General features: G+C 37.6%; 1 protein-coding gene across 2 annotated transcripts in view; it reads right to left on the reverse strand.

Moving 5' to 3' along the window:
- The window catches only part of TEX11 (testis expressed 11), a 318,657-nt gene that overhangs the window by 276,771 nt on the left and 21,849 nt on the right, over window positions 1-20,037 (reverse strand). For both annotated transcript variants that reach the window (XM_059156761.1, XM_059156759.1), the window contains exons 5-7: window positions 15,361-15,440; window positions 8,895-8,975; window positions 8,683-8,802 (exon numbers count right to left, since the gene is read on the reverse strand). In XM_059156761.1, coding sequence (XP_059012744.1) covers window positions 8,683-8,802; window positions 8,895-8,975; window positions 15,361-15,440 — 281 coding nt within the window. The remainder of the gene's footprint in view (window positions 1-8,682; window positions 8,803-8,894; window positions 8,976-15,360; window positions 15,441-20,037) is intronic.

The following is a 20,037-nucleotide window of genomic DNA, read 5'->3' on the forward strand; positions in this document are numbered from 1 at the left end:
AAATAAATAAATAAAATCTTTTAAAAATACAATAAAATGAATAGTAAAAGGTGTGCCACTGTCTTGATTCACGTTAAAATACCCACAGTTTTACCCACCATTGCTTTTACAGCACCAGTACAATGTCAACATAACAAGAAGGCAAATAACATCTTAGAATTATTATGAAAGTAGTTTTGCCCTCACAGATCACTATACTAAATTCTTCCATTACCTCACTATCCACTCAACCCTTAAATTCCTACAGTCTGTCCTCCACTCTTACCTTTCTACTAAAATTACTTTCTACGGTCACTATTGTCATCCTAAATGTCAAGTCCAAGAGCCTTTTCTCCAACCTCATTTTCCTTTAATTCTCTGAAGCACTGCACTACTGATAATCCCTTTTTCAATGAAATGTTCTTCCCATTCATGACTCTGTTCTAGTCCTCCTTCATCTCTGGTGTGTCATCTGTCCTTTCTGTTTGCTTTACATTTTACTACATCCTCCCCCACATGTAAATGTTTGCGATATGACTTGGCTTTCTTACCATCCTCACTTTCCTGCCTCCAAGGACTGCGTGGTTCAGTCCTGAGCATAAATGCTTGCTTCCTTTAGATCTCCTATATTTGTCCTTCCTTCCCATTCCTGTTGTTACAACTATAATTGAGACTCTCATTATCTCGTGCTCACACTCTGCCTCCATTCTATTTATCATTTAAAAAAGTATTTAGTATAGTTGACACACAATGTTTCAAGGTGTACAACATAATGATTCGATTTCTCTATACATTATGCTATGCTCATAAGTGCAGCTACCATCTGTCACCATAAAATGCTATTACAAAATCATAGACTATATTCCAGTGCTGCGCCTTTTATCCCAAGCACTACTTCAAGGCACTCTTTGATTGGTGCCCTCTTACCTCTTCCAAAAACTTTCAACCACCCCTCTGCCTTTAGGAAAATATCAAAATTATTTTTTCAGAGAAGTATATTTGGGCCTCTCAACTTGGCCCAAATTACTCCTCTTAGTTCTTCCTGTGTCCTTGAACAAATAGTTTCTTTCAAATAAACTGATCACTCAACATTCTTTTAACAAGACCTATCAATTTCTGCCTATATGATTTTGCTCATGCTCAAACCTTTGCTCTGCCTGGAATATGTTGTGCTCTCTTTACTAGCTTTCAAAATCTATTCCTTCCTCCAAAATCCAAATCATGCCCTAAATCCTTTGTGTGTCTTCCTCTACTAACCCAGTTCACAATAATCTCTGCCCCCTTTCCTACATACTTATAGCACTTCCATATACCAGTTATCTCTCAACCTTTCATATCTCATATGCTACTATTACTCATTTGGGGAAAACGAGTAAGATAGAGAGGGATAATAGGAGAGGAGATTCATTACTATAACATACATTTACATATTATCTCTTGTGTGCCAGGTACCATGCTAGATGCTGACAATATAAAAATTAACTTTTTATTACTGCTTTTTTAACTAGTAGGGAGAGACAGTGAACCATGGCCCTCAGTATACTGGAGAAATTGATTTTTCCACATGCCTTGCATTTCCAAGATACCCTCCATCATAGTCTTTATGGATAAACTCAAGTTTCCTGTATCCATGTGGCCCTGTCAGCTCCTACAAGGGGTCTTACCATAGTAAAGGAGGAATAAAAGAGGCATGGCCAATACATGAGGAAAATAAGAAATTAGGAAAAACAACAAGATCTATAGTTACTTCTACAATGCTAAAAGACTGCAGATAATCTGTGGTACAAGGGTAAACAGAAGATTATCTATCACCTTGTAGGTGGATGTAGAGATTGAGGAAAAGTAAATTCTTAACAATTGTTATCAACACCATGTGACTACCTTAAAGTCTGTGCCCTGCCCAATCTATGCCATTCATTTGGCACTTATATTTTCCTTTTCTCATTTTTAAAAATTATATTTATAGCCTAACTTCCAAACTACCTCATCATTTTATGGAGGGAAAAATGATCAGACCTTACAGCTCTATTCCTATATAGCACCAAACACTCCGTGTAGATAATTTATCTGTACCACCTTTATGATACTTCATTCTATTTTGTATATGCATTATTTATCTCACCAACTAAACCATAATCTCCTTGAGGATATGATATATGATTATTCTCCTCCCAGACAAAGCCTAACATACTACTCTATTTGTAGAAGATACTCATTGTCTGTTGAATAATAAATAATAAATTAATAAAGCAATTCTCTAATCACTTCATGGGAAATGCCTAGAGAAAGATAAGGTCTATATACATCTCTAAGAATATCTCAAGCACTCTACTGGTACAGAGAAAACTCATTAGTAAATACCAATATTGACAGTAGGTCATAAAGATGGTCTCTTGCCAAGCAGACATCAACAAAACCCACAGGCCCTAAAGGTGAGAATATCCTCAAAATGGAAAGTCTACTCATAGCAAAAACAATTAGTCTTCATTTCATATTTTGAAGACATCATCACCAAAATCAAGAATTATATAATTCTCATTATTGATCTTAACTTCTAAAAATTTCTGTAAGCTAAAGAAGATTTTTAGATATCAACACCCGTAACACCAAAGAATACTACAACACTTTCTAAAATCATAGAATCTTTGTATTGAGGAGGAACAAAAGGGGGGGCGCCTGGGTGGTTCAGGTCATGATCTCAGGGTCCTGGGATTGAGCCCCACAAGCAGGGAGCCTGCTTCCCCCTTCTCCTCTGCCCTGCCTCTCTGCCTACTTGTGAACTCTCTGTCAAATAAATAAATAAAATCTTTTTTAAAAAAGGAAGGGACAGGGGTGCCTGGGTGGCTCAGTGGGTTAAGCCGCTGCCTTTGGCTCAGGTCATGATCTCAGGGTCCTGGGATCGAGTCCCGCATCGGGCTCTCTGCTCAGCAGGGAGCCTGCTTCCCTATATTTCTCTCTCTCTGCCTGCCTCTCCATCTACTTGTGATCTCTCTCTCTGTCAAATAAATAAATAAAATCTAAAAAAAAATAAAAAAGGGACAAAAGGGTACCTAATCTAATTTCCTATCTAATGAAGGAATCTTTTCTATAATATATATAATTCTTAGGATGTTCACACCTTTGTTTGCAGTCTTTCAATGACAACAGATATCTTGCAACAAAACTATAGTATTATTTGATCATTATCACTGATAAAAGGTTACACTTTAAATTGAGCCAAACACTTTGAAACTATCTTTCTCAAAGGTCTTAGTTCTATTCTGTGGACTTTAATTCTTCTTTGATACGATAGTCTTTAAAACAGTCAAACAGAGCTATAATTCCTACTGTCTTCTTTTTTTCCCAGGCAGACATCTCTATATCCCTCAAATATTTTTCACATGATATATCTTCCAGACTATTAAAATGATTTTAAAGTGTGATGCCTAGGGTGATCACAATATTTAAGATGTTAACTAGTTGAAAACACCTACCTATAGCTTTGTACTACATATCTATTAATATAGCCTAAGATTCTGTTAGCTTTTTTGCAGCTACATCGCATCATTGATTGAAACTTGAGCTTGTAGACAATTAACACACACAGATCTTTTTCATTTGAACTACTAGCAAACCAAATGTACCTCTGTCAAAATGTAGCCCACAGACAGTTGATCTCTTAAATATTGGATTTTACAGGCTCAGAGAGGTAAAGTAACAGCCCAAGGACATAGAGCAAATTGGCAGAAGAGTGTACACATAACACCAAGACCTACTGGACTTCATTTCAGTTTTTTAGTATTAACATATTAATACTATTAAAATATTAGTATTAAATATTAGTATTAAAATATTAATTTTAGCATTAATATAACCCATAAAAATACTAACATTAAAAGGAAGACAAAATTCACAGACCTGTACCCCTGGGGATAAAAATGTATTATATGTTTATTAAAAAAATTTAAAAAAATTTTTTAAAATCTTTAAAAAAATTTTAAAAATAGGTGAATAAAACTCAATTTGGAATTTTTACTATTATAGATTATCATTTTCCAGGATATAAAAATAACCAAACTTGTTATCTCAAAATAAGTGTAGAATCCTTATCAGAATAAAAAGGTAAATCTAAATTAAAGAAATTATCAAAGAAAGAAAGAAAAAAAGACAAAATTGCCAAAAGTGGGGGTTCTCTTTTATACAGTCAATCTAATTTGCAGGGAAGGAAGCACTGGGCAGAAAGTCAGAAAATCTTGGTTCTGGTCTCAGATCTTCAACTAACTTACTCTTTGAACTTCTACTTCACCATTAAAAAAACAAAAAAAATTAATCAAACCTAAATAAATGGGAAGGCATCCCATGAATCAGAAAAGATAATAGTTTAAAACAGCACTACTACTCAAGATCCTCTACAGACTCAACACTATCCCTATGAAGATCCCAGAGCTGGCCTCCCTGCATAAATTGAGATGCCTATCCTAAAATTCATATGAAAACACAAGAGACCTAGAATAGTCAAAATAATATTAAAAATAACAAAACTGAAGACTCACACTTTCTCATTTCAAAACTTGCTACATAGCTACTGCAATCAAGACAGTATGGTATGCCATAAAAACTGACATGAAGATCAATAGAAAACAATTAAAAGTCCAGAAATAAACCCTCATATTTATGATCAATTGATTTTTGACAAAGGGTGCCACTCACAATCAAGTAGGATTTATTCCTGGACTGCAAAGGTTGTTCAGTATTTGCAAATCACTCAACATGATACACCACATTAATAAAAGAAAGGATAAGAACCATATGATCCTCTCAAAACACCCAGAAAAAGCATGTGACAAAATACAGCATCCATTCTTGATTAAAAAACCCTCAACAAAGTAGGCATAGATGGAACATACCTCAACACCGTAAAGGCCATATAAGAAATACCCACAGCTAATATCATCCTCAATGGGGAAAAACTGAGAGCTTTTCATCTACATTCAGGAACAAGATAGGAAGTCCACTCTCACCATTATTATTTAACATACTACTGGAACTCTTAGCCTCAGCTATCAGAAAACAAAAAGAGGGGCGCCTGGGTGGCTCAGTGGGTTAAGCCACTTCCTTCGGCTCGGGTCATGATCTCGGGGTCCTGGGATCGAGTCCCGCATCGGGCTCTCTGCTCGGCGGGGAGCCTGCTTCCTCCTCTCTCTCTGCCTGCCTCTCTGCCTGCTTGTGATCTCTGTCTGTCAAATAAATAAATAAAATCTTTAAAAAAAAAAAAAAAGAAAGAAAACAAAAAGAAGTAAAAGTCATCCAAATTGGTAAGGAAGAAGTCAAATTGTAAATAGCTGCCGAAGGCATGATACTCTCTGCAGAAAACCCAAAATAATCCACCAAAAAATCGCTAGAATACATAAATTCAGCAAAGTTACAGGATATAAAAATCAACATACAGAAATCCGTTGCATTTCTATATAACAAGAATGAAACAGAAAAAGAAATCAAGGAATTGATACAATTTACAATTATACCAAAAACTGTAAGATACTTAGGAATAAGCCTAACCATAAATGTAAAAATCTGTACTCTGAAAACTACAGAACACTTAAGAAAGAAATTGAAGATGACACAAAGAAATGGAAAGACATTCCATGCTCATGGATTGGAAGAACAAATATTGTTGAAATGTCTATACTACCCAAAGCAAGCTACACATTTAACGCAATCCCTACCAAAATAACACCAGCATTTTTCCCAGAGCTAGAACAAATAATCCTAAAATTTGTACAGAACCACAAAAGGCCCCAAATAGCCACAGCAAACCTGAAGAAGAAAAGCAATGTTGGAAGCATCACAATTCTGGACTACAAAGCTGTAGTCAATAAGACAGTATGGTACTGGCACAAAAACAGACACAGAGATCACTGGAACAGAATAGAAAACCCAGGATACCTGAGTGGCTCAGCTGGTTAAGCATCTGCCTTTGGCCAGGGTCATGATCTACAGGCTAGAGTACTGTGATAGGCTCCCCACTCAGCATGGAGTCTACTCCCTCTGACCCTCACCCATCTCCTTCTCTCACTCTCTCTCAAGTAAATAAAATCTTTTTAAAAGATTTTTTAAAGATTTTATTTATTTATTTGACATGGAGGAGGGAAGACATTCAGGGCGAGTGGGAAAGGGAAAAGCAGGCTTCCCACTGAGCAGAAAGCCTGATGCAGGGCTTCATTCCAGGACCCTGGGTTCATAACCTGAGCCAAAGGCAGACACTTAACGAATGAGCCACTCAGGCACCCCTCAAATAAATAAACTCTTAAAAAAAAAAAAAAGAATAGAGGGGTGCCTGGGTGGCTCAGTGGGTTAAAGCTTCTGCCTTCGGCTCAGGTCATGATCTCAGGGTCCTGGGATCGAGCCCCACATTGGGCTCTCTGCTCAGTGGGGAGCCTGCTTCCCTGCCTCTCTGCCTACTTGTGATCTCTGTCTGTCAAATAAATAAATAAAATCTTAAAATAAAAAGAATAGATACCCCTTAAACAAGTAGTACATTATATGTTAATAAAAAAATAGAAAACCCAGAAATGGAGCCACACCTATATGGTCAACTAATCTTTGACAAAACAGGAAAGAATATCCAATGGAAAACAGTCTCATCAACAAACAATATTGTGAAAACTGAACAACATCATACAGGAGAATGAAACTGGAGCACTTTCTTACACCATACACAAAAATAAATTCAAAATGGATGAAAAATCTAAACATGAGACAGGAAACCATCAAAATCCTAGTGAACATAGGCAGGAACCTTGACACTGATGGTAGCAAATTCTTACTAGAACAGTCTCTGGAGAAAAAGGAAACAAAAGCCAAAGTGAACTACTAAGACTTTATCAAGATAAAAAGCTTCCACATAGCAAAGGAAACAATCAACAAAACAAAAAGGTAGCTTACAGAATAGGAAAACATATTAGCAAAAGACCTATCTGATAAAGGGTTAGTATCCAAAAACTATAAAGAACTTATTTTTTTAATATATTGTTGGATTTGGTTTGCTAGTATTTTGTTGAGAATTTTTGCAACCATGTTCATCAGAGATATTGGCCTGAAGTTCTCTTTTTTAGTAGTCTTTATCTGGCTTTGGTAGCAGGGTAATGCCGGCCTCACAGAATGAATTTGGAAGTTTTCCTTCTTTTTCTGTTTTTTGGAATAGTTTGAGAAGAATAGGTGTTAAGTCTTAACCTTTTTTTTTTTTAAGATTTTATTTATCAGTAAACTCCACACCTGACAGGGGTTCAAACTTACAACCCTGAGACTAAGAGCTGCAAGTTCCATGGACTGAGCCAGCCAGGCACCCCTATTAATTCTTCTAAATGTTTGGTAGAATTCACCTATGAAGGCATCTGGTCCTGGACTTTTTGTTTTTTGGGAGCTTTTCAATTATTGATTCAATTTCTTCACGGGTTTATCAGTGTGTTACATTTTTCTATTCTTTCTATTTCAGTTTTCGTAGTTTATTATGTTTCTAGGCATTTATTCATTTCTTGTCCAATTTGCTGGCTTATAGTTTTTCATAATATTCTCTTATGATTTCTTATATTTCTGTTGTGTTGGTTATTTCTCCTGTCTCATTTGTGATTTCATTTATTTGGGTCCTTTCTCGTTTCTTTTTGGTAAAAGTATGGATACAGGTTATCAATTTTTTTTAAAGATTTTATTTATTTATTTGACAGAGAGAGATCACAAGTAGGCAGAGAGGCAGACAGAGAGAGAGAGGAGGAAGCAGGCTCCCTGCTGAGCAGAGAGCCCGATGTGGGACTCGATCCCAGGACCTTGAGATCATGACCTGAGCCGAAGGCAGCGGCTTAACCCACTGAGCCACCCAGGCGCCCCAGGTTATCAATTTTATTAATCTTTCCAAAGAACTAGTTCCTGGTTTCATTATCAGTTCTACTGTTTTGGGTTTTTTTTTGTTTCTATATCATTTATTTCCTCTCTAATCTTTATTATTTCCTTCCTTCTGCTGGCTTAAATGTGTTGAACATTGCACAATTCTGTGAATATACTAAATCACTGAACTGTACATTTTAAATGTGTGAATTTTCTAGTATATGAGTTGATTCTCAATAAAAATATTAAAAAATAAAAATAAGAGGATTATACTACATGATTTTTAAAGTCTCTTTTTCATTTCCAGAGTTACATAAATTTTACAGAGAGCAAGCTCATCATGGCTTACATTTTGTCAACTAAAAATGAATACCTAACTGCACGGTGGCAAAGGAGGAAACCTACAAGCCAAACACAGGTAAAGTACAATTTTAAACAGTGATAGGAGCAGACTTTTAGAAAACCTCAGCAAACAACTCAGAACAACTGCAAATGAGAAGACTCTTTTCAGGCAATTTTAGGCAGACTGTTAATGTAGGAGAGAGTCACAGAGAGGTGTTTCAAGTCGAGGGTACTGCCATAAAGAAATGACAGACATTACATGCAGTGATTGACAATGATGTTTAGTTACATATCAGCCTTTCTAACTTCAACCACCCCCACATAGATATGAATGACCATTAGTAGTGTTACCTTCAGATATAAAATGGAGATAAAAGGTCAAATATAATATCCTACATGAAAGGCCAATGACGCCTTTTCTTCTAAAAAGTTTATCTCATCACTTTGCATTTACATAAACAAAATGCCCCACTGTAAGGCTGTAGAGACCATGATACTTACTGCCTCTGCTTGGTAAGAAAGAACTTTGAAAAGGTCCCTCTCCACAGCAATCTTCTGCAAAGTCATGTGGACCTCAGTGGAGCTTCTCTGCATTAATTTAACATATAACTGCTCCAGACCCTGGAAAATAAAACCACAATACAATGACATGATGAGAGTAACCAAAACTATTATTAATAATTGTTACAGCTAAAAATCACTGGTAAACTTACAGTCATGGCAGCTTGAAAAAACTGATCAGCACACACTGCATTTCCAACATCCACCCACCCTTTTCCTGTTTTCATATTCATCTGGAAGAAAGAAGTTAGAAAATAATTTTTTTTAATTCACAACTCCTCCCAACTGGTTGAAGAGGGTATTAGATAAAATATTTAATCCTCTGCTCATATTCCATAGTGTAATCCCCAGAAAAAAATAGCATTTATTATAGTTCTATGTTCTGTTCTGAACTCCATAACTTAATAGAAATGGCCTCAAGAAAGGCAATAAAAAAAATTAGTAACTTGAAAACATTTTCTAAGAATTATTGAAAGAAGATATTAGGATAATTTAGATAGGAATACAAAGTTCTGGAAAATTAGTTCTTCACATACTAGAAGTTATATGATAAGCATTAGACTATAACTCAACACACCTTGGTAAAGAAGCTCACAGTATTATAACTGACAGACATCTAAATATATAGTTGCTATGTAATATGCACAAATGCTACGGAAGCAAACAAGAACTGAATCAAGATGGGAGGACTGAGCACGAACTACAGCTCAACCCCTTCTACAAAGCCATAGAAATGATGTGTGTGTGTGTGTGCGTGTGCGTGTATAAAATATATATAATAAATACACTGTACATTTTACTATAAATTTACATATAGGATATAAGTATACTACAAACTTTGGTATAAATTTTATATACTCTAAAATCCCTAGAAATTATGTATGTTATGTCATATATATATATAATGATACACACAATCTCTAAGAAGATGTATCTTTTTTTTTATTCCCTAGAAATAGGAGAACATATATACATATTTTTTTTTATTCAATAAGCAACCTGGAAAATAAGGGGCATTTTCATTTCACCTGAAATTAAGAGAAACTTCTGAAAAATAGACAGCAAATGGGATGAAACAAAAACCCACATAACAAAATGCACAAAAATGCAAAATGTAGAAAACATCCAGGATGTGAACAGTATTATCAGGCAGCAGGTTTCCCCACCAAGAGGTATCTTCCCTCCTCTCCAGGAAGTAACAGTGAGTACAATCACTTAAGCAAGAGAAAAATAGAGTGCCAGGTGGCTGACAACACAGGCCAATGCAAAATATTCAGCCCTACCTCTTGATCAGTCACTTGATTTGGGTTATGGTAAATAGTGTGAAATGGCATTCACAGACTATCAAGGAATTTCAAATCAAATATGAGCAAGAATCACCAAACAATTGAGGGAAACCAACCCGATGAAAGGACATCACACTCAACAAACAGAAGAATATCTAAGGAAACAGAATTAAGAGAATTAACAGATGGAAACAAAGAGTATTAGCATCATCCACAGAATCGTATACCTGTCACAATCAGTAAAATGTTCCTTTTAGTTTTCTATCTTTGAAAACAACAAAGCCAAAAATGCAAATATTAGAAATTAACAGAAATTGGAAGCTTAGAGGTGAGGGAAAGGTAGAGAGAACACGAAAGTACAAATATCCTCATAGGGTAGAAAGTAAAAACATACTCTCCAAAATTGACAGAGAAAGAAAAAAATACAGAGGGGATTTCTCGTTTTTGGGTTTTTTTAATTATGTTCAGTTAGCCAACATATAGTAAACCATGAGTTTTTGATGTAAAAAAATTTTTTTTAAGATTTTATGTATTTATTTGATAGACAGGGATCACAAGCAGGCAGGGAAGTAGGCAGAGAGAGAGGAAGAAGCAGGGTCCCCGCTGAGCAGAGAGCCCAACGTGGGGCTCGATCCCAGGACCCTGGGATCATGACCCGAGCCGAAGGCAGACTCTTTAACCCACGGAGCCACCCAGGCGCCCCTGATGTATAAAAATTTTAATATATTATATATTACATTTGAAGTTCAAAAAGGTTACCATCAGATAAATTAAAAATAGTAGAAAATAATTAACAAAAACTGAAGGGGGAATGGGGGGATAATAGATAATAGAAAGATAAATCTTCATCTATCAGAGCAAGAAAAAAATAGATCATATCTAAAACTGATATGTCAAGATCTTCTTTTTATTATTTTATTATTATTATAGGCTGAACTACATCTCCCCAAAATTCATATGTTGAAGCCCTAACTCCAAGTACCTCATAATGGGGCTGTATTTGGAGAGAGGGTCTTTAACAAAGTGATGGAAGTTAAAATGAGACTACTGTAGTGAGCCCTAATCTGCCTGGTGTCCTAAAAAAGGAAAATCTGGATACACAAGGGACACCAGAGATGCAGGGATAGAGAGAAAAGGCCATATGAAAACATAGTGAGAAGGCAGCCATCTGCAAGTCAAGGAGAGAGGCTTCAGAAGAAACCAAATCTGCCAACACCTTTACCTTGGACGTTCAGCTTCCATAATTTTGAGAAAATACATTTCTATTGTTTAAACCAACTAGTATGTGTTATTTTGTTATGGCAGCCCTAGCAAACTAACACAGTGATACGAATGTATGATTAAAATATATGGAGGAAACCATGAGAAGTGAAAACAGAAATAATTATAATTAGTAGATTTAAAATTTAAAAAAAAACATATAAACAAGGCAATTCACTGCAGCATCCAAATGTCCATGGAAGGAAGCTGGATGAATACTGTGTAGCTATAAAAAAAGGAATAGGGGCACCTGGGTGGCTCAGTGGGTTAAGCCTCTGCCTTCAGCTCAAGTCATGGTTCCAGGTTCCTATTTCGAGCCCCACATTGGGCTCTCTGCTCAGCGGGGAGCCTGCTTCCCCCTCTATCTCTGCGTGCCTCTCTGCCTACTTGTGATCTCTATCAAACAAATAAAAAAATTTTTTTTAAATGAGGAATATCTCTATATACTGCTACAGATTGATTGCTAGGATATAACCTTAAATGAGGTAAAATAAAGGTGGAAAAAAGTATATATATGGAATGCTACCATTTATCTAAGATCCTTTGGGGTGGTGAAAGACATGTATATATACCTTTATTTTTTTAAAAAAGGATAAACAATAAACAAAATAGCTATCCACAGGGGAAGTGAAGAAACAGGGCAGAGAGGACACAGATAGAAGGTAGACTTATCTGAATATGCTTCTTTCAGTAGAATTTACTTTGGAACCATATAAATATTTGACATAATTAGGGGTGCCTGGGGGGCTCAGTGGATTAAGGGCTCTGCCTTTGGCTCAGGTCATGATCTCAGGGTCCTGGGATCCAGCCCCACGTCAGGCTCTCTGCGTGACGGGGAGCAAGCTTCCCCCGTCTCTCTGTTTGCCTCTCTGCCTACTTGTGATCTCTGTATGCCAATTAAATAAATAAATAATTTTTTAAAATAAAAATTAAAAAATAAATATTTGACATAATTATAAAACAAAAAGCAACTGCCTAAAATCAAAAGCAAACAAAAATAAATGAATCCGGGTGGCAGATAACTCAGTTAGGCATCTGCCTTCAGCTCAGGTTATGATCTCAGGGTCCTGGGATCAAGACCCACATCCAGCTCCCTGCTCAGCAGGAAGTTTGCTTCTCCCTCTCTCTCTGCCCCTCCCCCCAAGTCATGCTTTCTCTCTCAAATAAATACAATCTTTAAAAGTGAGAAACCTGCTTCCCCACCTCTCTCTCTCTGCCTACCTCTCTTCCTACTTGTGATCTCTCTCTATCAAAAAAATAAAAATAGGGGCGCCTGGGTGGCTCAGTGGGTTAAAGCCTCTGCCTTCGGCTCAAGTCATGATCCCAGGGTCCTGGAATCAAGCCCTGCATTAGGCTCTCTGCTCAGCAGGGAGCCTGCTTCCTCTCCCTCTGTCTGCCTCTCTGCCTACTTGTGATCTCTGTCTGTCAAATAAATAAATAAAATCTTTAAATAAATTAATTAATTAAAATAAAACAGTATTTTATGGGGCACCTGGGTGGCTCAGTTGGTTAAACTTCTGCCTTTGGCTCAGATCATGAAGTCAGAGTCCTTGGGTACAGCCCTGAGTCTGCTTCTCCCTCTCCACTGCCTGCTCATCCTCTCTTCCCCTCTCTCTCATGCTCTCTCAAATAAATAAATAAAATCTTTAAAAATATATTTTAATAATAATAAAATGATACTTTAACTATACAACCCTAGTGGGATATATGCAAAGAATAAAAGAAGTACAAAAAAATTTCTTGAACTATTTTTAGAAATCATTCTTAGTAACTATATTGATACTGATGTATTATGAAACAATTATAAAAATACATTTTTTGGATATAACCAGTTATTCACTATATTAATGTTGTTAGGCACCAAGATTGTCAGGGCCAGGAAAAGAGACACAAATATAAGATCAAGAAGCTAAGTAAAATCCTATCCTATCAATTAGAAATAACACTATGTCTTAAAAGAAAAGGAGAGGGTCGCCTGGGTGGTCAGCCCTTAAACCTCTGCCTTCAGCTCAGGTCATGAACCCAGGGTTCTAGGATCAAGCCCCGCATCAGATTCTCTGCTCTACAGAAAGCCTGCTTCTCCCTCCTCCACTTTCCGTGCTTGTGTTCCCTCTCTCACTATGTCTCCCTCTGTCAAATAAATAAATAAAATCCTAAAAAAAGAAAGAAATATTACTATGAGGGTCACCTTCATGGCTTAGTCAACTAAGCATCTGACTCTTGGTTTTGGCTCAAGTCATGATGCAGGGTCATGGAATCCAGTCCCATGTTAGGCTCCACACACAGCACAGAATCTGCTTGCCCCTCACCCTCCCCCTTTGCCCTGCCCCCAGTTCACACAGGCACTCTCTCATTCTCTTAAATAAATAAATATTTCTTTAAATATATCACTATGGGGGTGACTGGGTAGCTCAGTCCTTAAAACAGCTGTCTTTAGCTCAGGTCGTGATGCTAGGGTCCTGGGATCGAGCCCCACCCACATTGGGCCCCCTGCTCAGTGGGACACCTCCTTCTCCCTCTCCCACTCCCTCTGGCTATGTTCCCTCTCTCCCAGTCTCTCTGTCAAATAAATAAATAAAATCTTTTAAAAATATATAACCATGAACTCACTACATATTTTATCTTTCAAAAACATATGTATTTCATAGCTCTGTCTAGTAAAAAGATCTAGAAACAAAGACCAATGCAGTAGCAATGAGTACTTGTAATTTCCACATTATGGTTTCTGAATAGCATCCTCCACTAAAAGGAAACAGAGCTCTTTCAAGGTATCACTAGGGCAAGAACTACACAAAATGAGAATGGGTATCTTGTCATATCAGAAATCAAATTTTGACTATTATTTCAGTTTTGCTGTTAAAGATTACTGGAGTAGTGTCAAAAGGCTTCAGAATCACTTCAAGAGGCTTCTTCTGGCCAAAGATAGGTGCTTCAGTAAGAATAATAACTAAAATGGATTGAAATGCATTACAAATGTGAGTTCACAATGACACTTTTTTAAAAAAATCTACCTGATCATCATTTAAGGATGTTAGAGAACCAACTCATTCTGAAGACTGCTTAAAAAAAAAAAAAGGCAGGGAGGCCTGGGTGGCTCAGTTGGTTGGACGACTGCCTTCGGCTCAGGTCATGATCCCGGAGTCCTGCGATCAAGTCCCACCATCAGGCTCCCAGCTCCATGGGGAGTCTGCTTCGCTCTCTGACCTTCTCCTCGCTCATGCTCTCTCTCACTGTCTCTCTCTCAAACAAATAAATAAAATATTTTAAAATTTAAAAAAAAAGGCAGGAGAAAGAGTCAAGACTGTCTGTCCTTTCTTACAAAGGTATACTTCAAAGCATACAAATAGTTGATGAGGGAAAGTTTCCCTTTATCCCAGTTAATAAAGAAGGAAGGAATAAAGAAGTAGAATGTACAAATATCTACAGAAATAATGGACCTAGGGACATATCATCAAAGGGCACTAACACAACAAAAGAGACAGATAGATGCCATATGGAAGTATACCATACTGCCTATGAATTATTCTTCACAAAACTAACCTGAATCAGATCATGTTTCTAAATCTACCTACCAGTTTACAGGAAAAACAGGAGTCAAAAGACTTTATTAAATGATACTATAAGGATGCAGTCATCAGAATCCAGAATTTAGGAAACTCTGTAGAACAAACAACCTTGCTTCTTCAACAAATACTAGTCAACAGATTAAGAAAGGCAGGGAAAACATGTAGACTGAAAAAGCTGTATTAAAAAAATAGGAGGGGCACCTGGGTGGCTCAGTGGGTTAAACCTCTGCCTTCGGCTCAGGTCATGATCTCAGGGTCCTGGGATCGAGCCCCCCATTGGGCTCTCCGCTCAGCAGAGAGCCTGCTTCCCCCTGTATCTCTGCCTGCCTCTCTGCCTACTTGTGATCTCTGTCAAATAAACAAATAAAATCTTAAAAAAAAAAGGCACATGGATAACACTAAAGGATATAACCCTCTTTCCAGTTCACACTAACTTCAACCATATTCATAGTAGTAACGGCTACTTCACTGCATCTACACTTTCTCCTCATTTAATTACGACTTACCAAAATCTGTCTTCGAATAACTTCTTCTGAAGCAGCTGAGCCTCCACACATACACATCAGCTTGCAAGCAACATGCCGTACTGCAAAACAGTAATCAGACACCCATAAACACAAAAACATTGTTTTATATACTTATAAAAAGAAAGGAGGAATAAAGTGAATCCAGTCTTGTTAAAATAACTATGAATTCCTTTTCAAAAAATTAATTATCAGAAGTAAATGAGCTGAAAATTATCAAATGAATTATTTGCTTGATGCTTCAGTCAGACAGTTACTTTTCGAACTTTAAGCTCTGCAGGTTTTAAATTCTGAAGACTCATTGAAGACACCTAGTTTCATGCGATATTTCTGTATATATTATGCTAACAGCAAAATAATTCTAAGTAACACTAGTATCAAAAGCTATTCAACAAGGGCACCTGGGCGGCTCAGTCAGTTGAGCCTCTACCTTCAGCTCAGGTCATGATCCCAGGGTCCTGGGATCAAGACCCGCATCAGGCTCCTCACTCAGCAGGGAGCGTGCTTCTCCTGCCTGCTGCTCCCCCTGTTTGGGCTCACTCTCTCTCCCTCTCTGACAAATAAATAAATAAATAAATAAACAAATCAAATCTTTTTTAAAAAGAAAGCTATTCAACATCTGACAAAATTTCTGAACATAAGAATAGTTTGAGGGGCGCCTGGGTGGCTCAGTAGGTTAAGCCTCTGCCTTCGGCTCAGATCATGATCTCAGGGTCCTGGAATCGAGCCCCGCATCAGGCTCTCTGCTCAGCGGGGAGCCTGCTTCCCCCTCTCTCTCTGCCTACTTGTAATCTCTGTCTGTCAAATAAATAAATAAAATCTTAAAAAAAGAATAGTTTGATTAGTCCCCTAAACTGTGACTCTTTTTAAATATATTTTCTGTTGATAATGTAAAAGTTAGAAAATATAGATTATCTTCATTATACAGTTCATTTCCCCTAAAAATAAGGAAGTTTGAATAACTATGAGCTCTTTATTTACAGAGTTTCTCTCATCATAAAATATTTCCAATTTTTTAAAAAGATTTTATTTATTTATTTGACAAAGAGAGAGAGATCACAAGTAGGCAGAGAGGCAAGCAGAGAGAGAGGGAGAAGCAGGCTCCCCACCGAGCAGAGAGCCTGATGTGGGGCTCGATCCCAGGACCCTGGGACCACGACCCGAGCCGACAGCAGAGGCTCAACCCACGGAGCGACCCAGGCGCCCCAACATTTCCAATTTTTAAAGATGACTTCATAAATAACTGAACTAGTTGCTTTGATGTTAGATCTCAGCAGCCATTCAACCTATACTAATACCATTTTAATATTCCATTCAAAGAGATTTGCCCAGATTAAATTACAGGGTAACTGAAGTCAGATTCTCATTACCCATCATGAAATATAAATCCTATTCATCCTTCAATAAAGTTGTTGCTGAAAAAACTCCCAATAAAATACCTCCTAATCATATATTTGCACAGCCTTGCTCTTCCAGTTTTGAAAATGTTTCCTTTATTTTTTTCCAAACTTAACTAATTCTTTGGTATTCTCAAGGAACCTGATCTCTCCATCATTTTCCTTCTCCAAAGATAGCTTCAGGGGCGCCTGAGTGGCTCAGTGGGTTGGGGCCTCTGCCTTCAGCTCGGGTCATGATCCCAGGGTTCTGGGATCAAGCCCCACATCGGGCTCTCTGCTCAGCGGGGAGCCTGCTTCCTCCTCTCTCTGCCTGCCTCTCTGCCTACTTGTGATCTCTGTCAAATAAATAAATAAAATCTTAAAAAAAAAATGATAGCTTCAGTACCTCCCTCTCAAGTTATTCTTTCCCTTCTACCTTCAAACATATGTTTCTCTTCCTTCAAAAACATCAACTAATCCCATTGTACTTCAAGCTTTTATCCCACTTCTCTTTCTTTCAAAGACAAACTTCTTAAATTCAATGGTCTACTACCTCTATTTTCTTGCTTTCACTCATCTCCTTAAGCCCCTGCATTGTTTTGCATCCTTACCACTTCACTAAAATCACACAACCAAAGACCACCTTCCCTGACTTCACAGCAACATTTCACAATGATCATAACCTTTTTAAAAAAATACTACTTCCAGGGTGCCTGGGAGGCTCAGCTCATTAAGCTTCTGGTTCTTGGTTTCAGCTCAGGTCATGATCTCAGGGTTATGGGATTGAGCCCGACCTCACGTGGGGCACTAAGCATAGAGTCTGCTTGGGATTCTCTCTTTCCCCTCCCTCTGCCCCTCGCCTGATCACATGTGTGTGCACCTCTATTGCTCTCTCTCTCTCTCAAATAAATAAATAAATAAATAAAATCTTTTCTAAAAAATGCTACTTCTTCGCCTCACACTATCTTGGTTCAGCACTGAGCAGCATCCCACTATGGGAAATGCCTTAGTCTAAGAACTTTGCTCCCATCCCCACATTCGTGATCTGGCTTTTTACAGTTACCATAAATAAGGCTTCAAGACAGAATGTTACTTCGGTATAAAGATGCTTTCTTTGTTGCTGTTGCTTTGTCTTAGTCTTCTCACCAGTCTGTTCTTGGCCCCTCTATATTATAAGCATATTGGTTAGGTGCTTGCTGTCTGACTCCTTACATCTGCCTTACTCTGCTCCATCAGTGCCCAAAGCTTGATATCTCAATTGACTTCAGACAACACAATGTTGTATCCTCTGGCATCTGTGAATTCCTTATTTTTGTTGTTAATCCACTCCTTCCCAGATCCTCCAGCATAATGGATGCCTGTTATTTTTCTTCTGGAGTCTTATCTTGTCCTTTCACTTACTGCCTGCCATAATATGGTATGACAATCCTATAAGGAGCAGACACTGAATAAATGGATAGTGCCTCTAGGATATTCTGACTGTTACTTTTGGTCTCCTATCCTTGTTTTTTTCCTTCCCAGTCCTTAACAACCAGAGTCAAAGTAAAAATCTCACTACTGTGGTTCTCTTAAAATTTGGTTCTTAAAATTTGGTGTGCAGGGGCACCTGGGTGGCTCAGTGGGTTAAGCCTCTGCCTTCAGCTCAGGTCATGGTCCCAGGTTCCTAGATTCGAGCCCCACATTGGTCTCTCTGCTCAGCAGGGAGCCTGCTTCCCCTCTCTCTCTCTCTGCCTGCTTCTCTGCCTACTTGTGATCTTGGTCAAGTAAATAAATTTTTTTAAAAAATCTTTAAAAATTTGGTGTGCATGAGAACAGTTTTTAAATTATATACATGCCCAGGTTCTATCTTAAACCTAATAAATCAAAGCCTCCAATGGCGGGGCCTGAGCACCTGCATCATAAGAGACTCCACAGATGATTCTTATTTATACCAATATTTAAGAATAGCTGCTCTTGCGGCACCTGGGTGGCTCAGTGAGTTAAGCCTCTGCCTTCGGCTCAGGTCATGATCCCAGCGTTCTGAGATCGAGCCCTACATCGGGCTCTTTGCTCAGCAGAGAGCCTGCTTCCCCCTCTCTCTCTGCCTACCTCTCTGCCTACTTGTGATCTCTGTCAAATAAATAAATTTTTTTAAAAAAGAATAGCTGCTCTTTTTCTCCCTCAGAGAACTCAGCTACTCATGTGGCTTCAACAATGACCTCCATGTAAATAATTACCAACCAAATCTCTACCTTTCTCATAAACTCTAGTCTCATATCTCCAACTTATTGTCACCTCAAATGCCAACAGGTCTAAAACTAAAACTTACAAGTCATTCCTCTACTTCTGGCTTTCCTGTTTCTGGTCAGTGTTCCGCTAATTCTTCCCAATAACAAAAACCTATAGGTTATTAAATCCTGATAACTTTTTCATCACATACCATTATCTGGGCACAGACCATGAATTTCTGTTAAGCAGACAAAATACCTTCTAATCAACATATTTCTGGAATAAAACTCTTAAATCAGAGGCTTCCTACACTACATCCTGTTTTCCACGGTTTCTTAAAATTACTACACACAGAATAAGCATCCAAATGTCTAATTAAGAACTGCTATATACAAAGAGTCAGTACATTGGGAGAGATCCATCTACCAAATCTCTTTAAGACAAATAATGAAAAACAGCTAAGAACAATACTCCTTGATATACAGAACAGTAGGAGTTTAGATTTTAGGATCACACAGTTTGACTATGTACTAAGATTCTCCCACAGATAAATTTCTAACTCTTCCCTCCCCATAACTTTAAGGATCAAAAGCTCTGAGGAGCAGTATCAACATTCATCTGAGAGTTAAAGAGGCAGAACTATTCTCTAAACATCCTAATAGAGGAATGGGCTAATAAATAAGTATATTATTGACTATATTAATCACTAATTACCCTAGACTTACACTGAAATTTTACACAGTTTGGTTTATATTCATAAAGATAAACCCTTAGCAATGAATTCTACTTTACAAAGCCAAGCAGTCCAGAGATTCACATTTTGGCTCGATGTACCCTTTATAATGGGGCAATATAATTTCCATAAATGCATTAACTGTCACCGTCTTTGCTGGAAATTGGTAACTGTCAGCACACTACACCCGGCCATTTAGCTAAAGCACTAGAACTCTAGCAGACGGTGGACCACATATAATGCATCCAAGCAGATGAGTTTGGTTTAGGGGTTTTGTATTGCTGTTATTCTTTTTGTTTGTTCTCACAGGCAGAAAAAAACTTCTAGAATTTTCTCAGTAAC

This window comes from Mustela lutreola, chromosome X (assembly GCF_030435805.1).
Source record: "Mustela lutreola isolate mMusLut2 chromosome X, mMusLut2.pri, whole genome shotgun sequence".
NCBI lineage: Eukaryota > Metazoa > Chordata > Mammalia > Carnivora > Mustelidae > Mustela > Mustela lutreola.